General features: G+C 38.2%; 1 protein-coding gene across 1 annotated transcript in view; it reads left to right on the top strand.

Moving 5' to 3' along the window:
- Positions 1-690, top strand: part of CRISP1 (cysteine rich secretory protein 1) — a 13408-nt gene extending 12718 nt beyond the window's left edge. The window contains 1 exon segment of the mRNA XM_007451917.1: positions 498-690. Coding sequence (XP_007451979.1) covers positions 498-625 — 128 coding nt within the window. The 3' untranslated portion in view covers positions 626-690.
- Positions 691-7562: the final 6872 nt, after the last annotated feature.

The raw sequence follows: 7562 nt of genomic DNA, 5'->3' as shown, positions 1-7562 counted from the left end.
CAGCCTCTCCCGTTGCGGAGCACAGGCTCCGGACGCGCAGGCCCAGTGGCCACGGCTCACGGGCCCAGACACTCCGCGGCACGTGGGATCCTCCCAGACCGGGGCACGAACCCGCGTCCTCTGCATCGGCAGGCGGACCCTCAACCACTGCGCCACCAGGGAAGCCCCTGTTTGCTTTTAAATCCTATCACTTTCAGTAATTCATTTCTGAAAATAAATGTACTTGGAGAAAGATCATATATCTACTAATTATCTTTGCTACAGGGAATGGGGTAGGGTTTTTTTATCCAAAAGACAAAAGCAATGTCTACAATGGAATTGAAAAATGCAATAGAAGTGAAATGAGAGTAGAAAAGAAAAAAAAGTATTACTTAAGAATATTGACTATATAACACAGAATATACATCTCTTAAGCCCTTTACTCACCTATAAATGCATGAGAAGATGAGAGATGAGCTTTTGAGTCAATATTGGGTAACCCTGCTTCTTCCTTTCAGCAAACCCTTGCATCTACTACGATGAATACAGTAAATGTAAGACACAGACACGAGGTCCTGCCTGCAGCCATCTGTCAGTTCAACAACTCTGCAAGGCTAGTTGCCTGTGTCCCACTGAGATAAAATAGCCTTTGTTATTTGCAGCTGTAATGTGCTGTCGAATCATACCTTTGACCTTACTTTGCTTCAGCAGTTTCCCCTGCATTTCATGTGGTTTTAATTGCACCTGAGATCTTAATTTTCACTAGTCAAATATGGGCATCAGTATGTTTACGACAGTGCCCCTCACTCCTGTTCTGATACATCGTGAAGCAACACTTTTAAACTTTCTTAAAGCTGGGGTGAATATGATTGATGAAATATGAGTGAACTATGAAATATGATTTAAATATGAGGCAGTTCAACACCTGCCTCATATTTAAATTATGTGATGTCTCCGTCTCAGGTTGACTGATTCAGTGGACTGGATAACTGATTCAGCAACCTGTGCTAAAGGAGGGTCTTTCCCTGTTTGTCTCCTTCCCCTGCTTTCCCAGGTCTCAAGCTGCCCTGATGTTTGTCTTTCCCGTACAATTTACATGCACGAATAATTCTTCACTTCTTAACTTTACTTCTGCCTTAAATCAACCATTAAAACAATCCATGAAGCAAACAAAGAGTCCAGTCTCATTACTTGAAAGGTAAACATTGGTTAATTGGAAGTGATTTAAATGTCTCACTGTTTCATTGCCATGTCTATACACATTTGTAAAGTGGGCAAGAAAACCGCGTGAGTGCTTAATTTAACAAAAGATGTATTCATCATTGATTACATGCAAGGGGTAATCCATATATGGAGGATATTGTCTCCCTCATTTCAAACCGAATTGGAACATTAAAGAAACCTAGTGAGGAGGGCTGTAGTAAACCAAGAGCCCATGGCTCTTCATCGGATGAGTCCTTGCCAAGAAAGAAGAGCCCTTCGTCTTCCAGTTGGGCTCTGCTATCCTCACAGGGTGTGAGAGCTCCCCCTTCTGGTCCCCTGACTCTACTTCACTGAGGTTTCTGTTTACTCATCTTTCATGAGGGCAACTTTTTGAATACTTCCCAACCTCACTCCAATGACCACAGCTTATCAGGAGTGTTTGTGGACACAGCAGCATTCTTATACCTAGACTTGAAATCTCATGGTTTGTTCCAGGGTCACCATCAGGGGGAGTGTCAAGACTGGACTCAGGAACCCAAATACATTGTTCTATTAAAAACAGATGTGTGTGGAGACAGCCCACACTCTGTCTCTGGAATGTGTATCTCTATAAATAAACCTGCTTTCAGTTTTTAAAAAAAATACAGATGTGTGTGTGTGTGTGTGTGTGTGTGTACATATACAAATGGATGTTCAGAAAACCTGTAAAACAAAGGTAGTAAAGAGCATCACTGAGGGCAAAAACCTGATTAGATTGTTGGGTTTGTAGTGGAGAGCAAATGGGCACAAAAATGGATCCGGGTTACAGGGAAACTTCAAGGAAAGACAAACTGAATGACTTGGATTTGATGCCATAAGAAAAGGTAATACATCCTGATTTTCAATTTAAAAAGCTCTACAATATAGGCAGAACACTCTGACATAAATCACAACAAGATCCTTTTTGCCCCACCTCCTAGAGAAATGGAAATAAAAACAAAAATAAACAAATGGGACCTAATGAAACTTCAAAGCTTTTGCACAGCAAAGGAAACCATAAACAAGACCAAAAGACAGCCCTCAGAATGGGAGAAAATATTTGCAAATGAATCAACTGACAAAGGATTAATCTCTAAAATTTACAGGCAGCTCATGCAGCTCAATAACAAAAAAACAAACAACCCAATCCAAAAATGGGCAGAAGACCTAAATAGACATTTCTCCAAAGAAGATATACAGACTGCCAACAAACACATGAAAGAATGCTCAACATCATTAATCATTAGAGAAATGCAAATCAAAACTACAATGAGATATCATCTCACACCAGTCAGAATGGCCATCATCAAAAAATCTAGAAACAATAAATGCTGGAGAGGGTGTGGAGAAAAGGGAACACTCTTGCACTGCTGGTGGGAATGTGAATTGGTTCAGCCACTATGGAGAACAGTATGGAGGTTCCTTAAAAAACTACAAATAGAACTACCATATGACCCAGCAATCCCACTACTGGGCATATACCCTGAGAAAACCATAATTCAAAAAGAGTCATGTACCAAAATGTTCATTGCAGCTCTATTTACAATAGCCCGGAGATGGAAACAACCTAAGTGTCCATCATCGGATGAATGGATAAAGAAGATGTGGCACATATATACAATGGAATATTACTCAGCCATAAAAAGAAACGAAATTGAGCTATTTGTAATGAGGTGGATGGACCTAGAGTCTGTCATACAGAGTGACGTAAGTCAGAAAGAGAAAGACAAATACCATATGCTAACACATATATATGGAATTTAAGAAAAAAAATGTCATGAAGAACCTAGGAGTAAGACAGGAATAAAGACACAGACCTACTAGAGAATGGACTTGAGGATATGGGGAGGGGGAAGGGTAAGTTGTGACAAAGCGAGAGAGAGGCATGGACATATATACACTACCAAACATATGGTAGATAGCTAGTGGGAAGCAGCCGCATAGCACAGGGAGATCAGCTCGGTGCTTTGTGACCGCCTGGAGGGGTGGGATAGGGAGGGTGGGAGGGAGGGAGACGCAAGAGGGAAGAGATATGGGAACTTATGTATATGTATAACTGATTCACTTTGTTATAAAGCAGAAACTAACACACCATTGTAAAGCAATTATACTCCAATAAAGATGTAAAAAAAAAAAGTTGCAATAAATGATCTAGAAGGAAAAAAATAAAAAGCTCTACAATAAAAACTCATTTATATTCAGATGTAAATGGAGGCATGTGTAATAAAATTATCCAAGATATGCAGATGGACAACTGCCTATTTTAGGGGTCATTGTTCTAAGCATTTGGTAACCTGGTCATAACAGCTAGATTTCTTTACTAGTGAGGGCATTAGTATTCCCTTTGCCAGAAGATCTTATGCCCTGATTGGGTATTTTCTGTCAGTTCTACTCCTTCAGGTACATAGAGTTTGATAGGAATATGTCTTTTGGTGTGAAATAATTAAAAGCTGTAGAACCATTGTTTTCTCGCTAGTCACTTCATTCATCTCAGGGTTTAGAAAATTCATTCACATGAAGGGTAATTCTAGAAAATGACCACAAGATGGCAGCATATACATATTATCGTTAAACTTGTTTTGAAGCCAAGGAAAATTACCTGTTAGATTGATATCCTAAAATTATTCTAAAGAGTATCTAAACGATTTGCATAAAATGATTATAGTAAAAACAAAACAACCTCCACACTTTGTTGGCAACAGGTCACAGTCATTTAAGTGGATATACACAATGAAAGGATAATAGTGTTAGGGAGGTTATTCGTCCCACACCTACTGATTACTTGTAGAATAGCTGTTGCTGACAACGACCTGATAACATATCTGAGCCTCAGTTTCCTCATTTGCAAATGCGGATAATAATAGTCCCACCCTTGTAGAGTTGCTGTGAGGGTAAAGTAAGGGGAAAATATATACAGAATTCCTAACAGATCCCGGCATGTTGTGTTAGCTATTTTTATTATTTTTATAATTCACAATTTTCCATTGAGATGCTTGACACTATAGTTGCTTCTAATCAAAGCTGTCACTTATTAATTGTGCTTGTAGTACAAAATTTAGTATATCACAATTGTATTGCATGGAGTATCTCATGGTAATAAAGGTAATACATGGCCAACTTTATCTGAGTGCATTGTTGACAGCACACTGGTATTGGGCGGCAAACTCAACTATCTATGGACTTTTCCAATCAGCTCTTTACATTTTTAATTCAGGAGATCCTGTTGGGAAAGGAGGGCCTCCTTTTTCAGCCACGCCCTGCGCATTTTGAATCCTGATATTATCTCCATCCGGCTTGTACTGTTCTGTTCATGTATGTGAGCATTTATTTTCCTCATCAAGTGATGGTAATGACGGTAATGAGAAAATGTGTAGGGTTTTCACGGCGCATCCCTGGAGGGAGATGGGGGAGTTGTGCGAATAATTCAGTTGGCTCAGGACTGCGCTGAGGGCATAAAGCCTGGTGATGTCGCCCGCACGTGGCCGGCGGGGTATTTTACACACGTGGCCGTGGCCGGAGCGGTGAACAACAGCCGGTCCCTGGCCGGCGCCCTGCAGCAGAAAGATCTGGGCTCTAAGCCAGGGTAAGAATTAGAGCAGGCTGGTTTTATTCTCCTTTAACTCAGAAATCTAAGAGCTCACATGACAGCTACCCAAGGGATTTTGGTTTTGTTTTCTTTTTTTAGTGAACTAGTAGTAAAACCCTAGCTTTCTGCTTCACAGTTCAAAGTAAATAATTTTATCTTACACCATAAAACTATGATTTCTCCTGTACTGTTCCTTCAGGTACATTTTAATCTAATAGAACCATTTTGCAAACACATGAAATGACAGGGCAGTCTTCTCCAAGTCGGATTTCAAGCTCAAATATATATGTATAGCTATACAATGCATAAATACACACACAAACGTACACACATGCACCTCTTTATTACCTCAGAATGAAAATGCAAATGCATTTATTAGCCTAAGAGTGGCACCAAATGGAAATTTATGCACATACATTTAGATAACAGAACCCATGAAAATAAAGCAGTTGCAGCTATTAATTTTCCTCTGACAGTTTTTTAAATCCCTCAAAAAAATGAACCAGCATGAATACTGTCAATATATCACAACGGCCACATTAGGTTTTGTGATATACATCATAATATAAAGAGCACTATTAGAGCACAACTCGGGAACCATTAAATCATTCTAAATCACTGTTACATTCTATTAGTGTCAATGGTGAAACCACATAATAGGCTGTACTACAAACTTCACCTTGGTAGGCCATTGTCTCTAATAACCACTTCTGTATGATGTGGTATCATACCCAGAAATCCAGGGAGAAAATAAAGTCTCCCTTATTTCTTTTTTATTGGATGGGTAAAGTTAAATTTAGCTGTAAGTAAAATAAAATCCTGAAGCTTTGTTCACTAACTGCGAGTTGCTGCTACTTGTGCAAAAAAAATTAGGCAGACTTTGGAAGAACAGTTTGAAATACATTTAAAACCTGGCAATGCTGAGGCCAGGGTAGGCTGGGCAGTGCCTGCAATTACGATGTCATTTTTGAAATGCAGTTTAGCACATTTGTGCGCCTCTTTACACTTTTGTTCAGGAGCAGAGTACTGATTATAGAAACACTGTAAGTTTCAAACCTGCCCTTTCCCTTATTCTCCCCTGGTTTGCGCTGTACCCTTTTAAAAAGTCATTTGGGCACTTTGCTGAGGTGAGGCTGGTAAGGACTTCAGCTCAAACTGAGATCAATTTTCAAATGTTTCAGGGAGAATTGTTGTACAGTGTTCTGTGCCCCTCTTCTTTACAGATAGAACCATTTATTCCCCTCCCCCTACTACAAATTTAGTCACAATCCCTTCACTCTATTTCTTAGATACACTTACAAATATAATGCTCACCGCAAAGATTTCTACTACACGATAGACACCTTTGTTATTGGCTAAGGACGTTTTAGGATAGGATAAAATAAGTGAAAGTCAGATGCAATTGCATAAATGAATAATAATATAACGAATGACTGAAATAATTCATCATTTAATAGACTACCAGATCAAAGACAAAATTCTTTATATTCTCTCTCTGTTAACTTTGATAAATTGTAAAGTGTTTAAACAATTATTGATTGTAAATAAGTACTTTTTTTTTTAACATGTTTATTGGAGTATAATTTTACAAAAACAACAATCTACCCTTTTCAGGTGAGCTTTGAATAAAGCCAGTTTAGGGCACTGAAATAGATTATTACTCTAATGTCTCCATTTTGCTTTTGGTCCATTCTTTAGGAACAGACTTTAAAAAAAACAATAACACTACATGTATCCCTATGATAAGATGATGTTTTAAACTTAGGAAGAGAAAGCAATACGGCAAAGAGGAACAAATAACAAATACATTAAGGGAAGCAGAAATAAGTCACTAGGAGCTGAATACTTCAGAAGGATAAACAAATAAAAATCATAGTGAGGAATCTGGTAGATGTACATTTATAAGAATTATCTAATAAAAGGGAAAAAAATAAATTTGGAAATTATAAAGTAGATAAAGTATAAGAAATATAGAAATCCAGTCTCATACCTGGTAGACTTATTTAAAGTGTCCTCATGCCATGAAACACTTTTAGATTTCTCTGTTAATAGTGTTAGATTTCTGTTAATTTGCTTACCCACATCACATGTACCAGACTGACATAAAAATATGTCTCTCCATCCTTCCAATTTCTCTTCCCTTCCGTTTTCTTTTCTTCTTTCTCTCTGTCTCTCTCTACCTGCCTCCCTCCCTCTCCTTTCCTTATCTTTTTCCCTCTGTCTCCCTCCCCTTCCCTCTTCTGTCCCATCTCCCTCCTGTTAGCTCTCTTGCCCTCTCTTCTTTCTTTCCTTCCTTTTTAAAAAATTAACAGTCTTTTTCAATGCTGATTTATGCATAATATGTTTGGAAATAGCAATGCAGGAAAGTGTTAACATAGCACTTCATGGAAGGAAAATTAAAAATAAAAACCTGAGGTATTACAGCTTTTTTTTAATGAGGATTCCAACAGAAAAAAGCATAAGCTTGATTTGCTGTCTCTGTTGCCTAAAGAAAGTCTTTTAGCTAAAGCCTCACCTCTGACCTTGTTCTTTACTTTCAGGGTATATTGTATTTCTCTTTTTTGTTACATGTCTGGTTTGCAGTGTCATTGATGTTAATAGGAAAGAGAGAGAATTGCTGTTTGAAAAGTCCATGCTCTGCTTTATGAAGGCTAGCTTTATTTTCTATTTTTGTGATATTTTCTTTTTTTGCTTTTGAAAAAAAATCATGGTAAAGGTCAACTCTTAAAAACATTGGAAAACTTACCTGAGTCAAAATTACAACATTTAAAAGAAA

This window comes from Lipotes vexillifer, unplaced genomic scaffold (assembly GCF_000442215.2).
Source record: "Lipotes vexillifer unplaced genomic scaffold, Lipotes_vexillifer_v1.1 scaffold147, whole genome shotgun sequence".
In the NCBI taxonomy this organism is placed as follows: Eukaryota; Metazoa; Chordata; class Mammalia; order Artiodactyla; family Lipotidae; genus Lipotes; species Lipotes vexillifer.
Note: the sequence above shows the minus strand (reverse complement) of the source record. Positions and strands in the feature narration are given on the sequence as shown.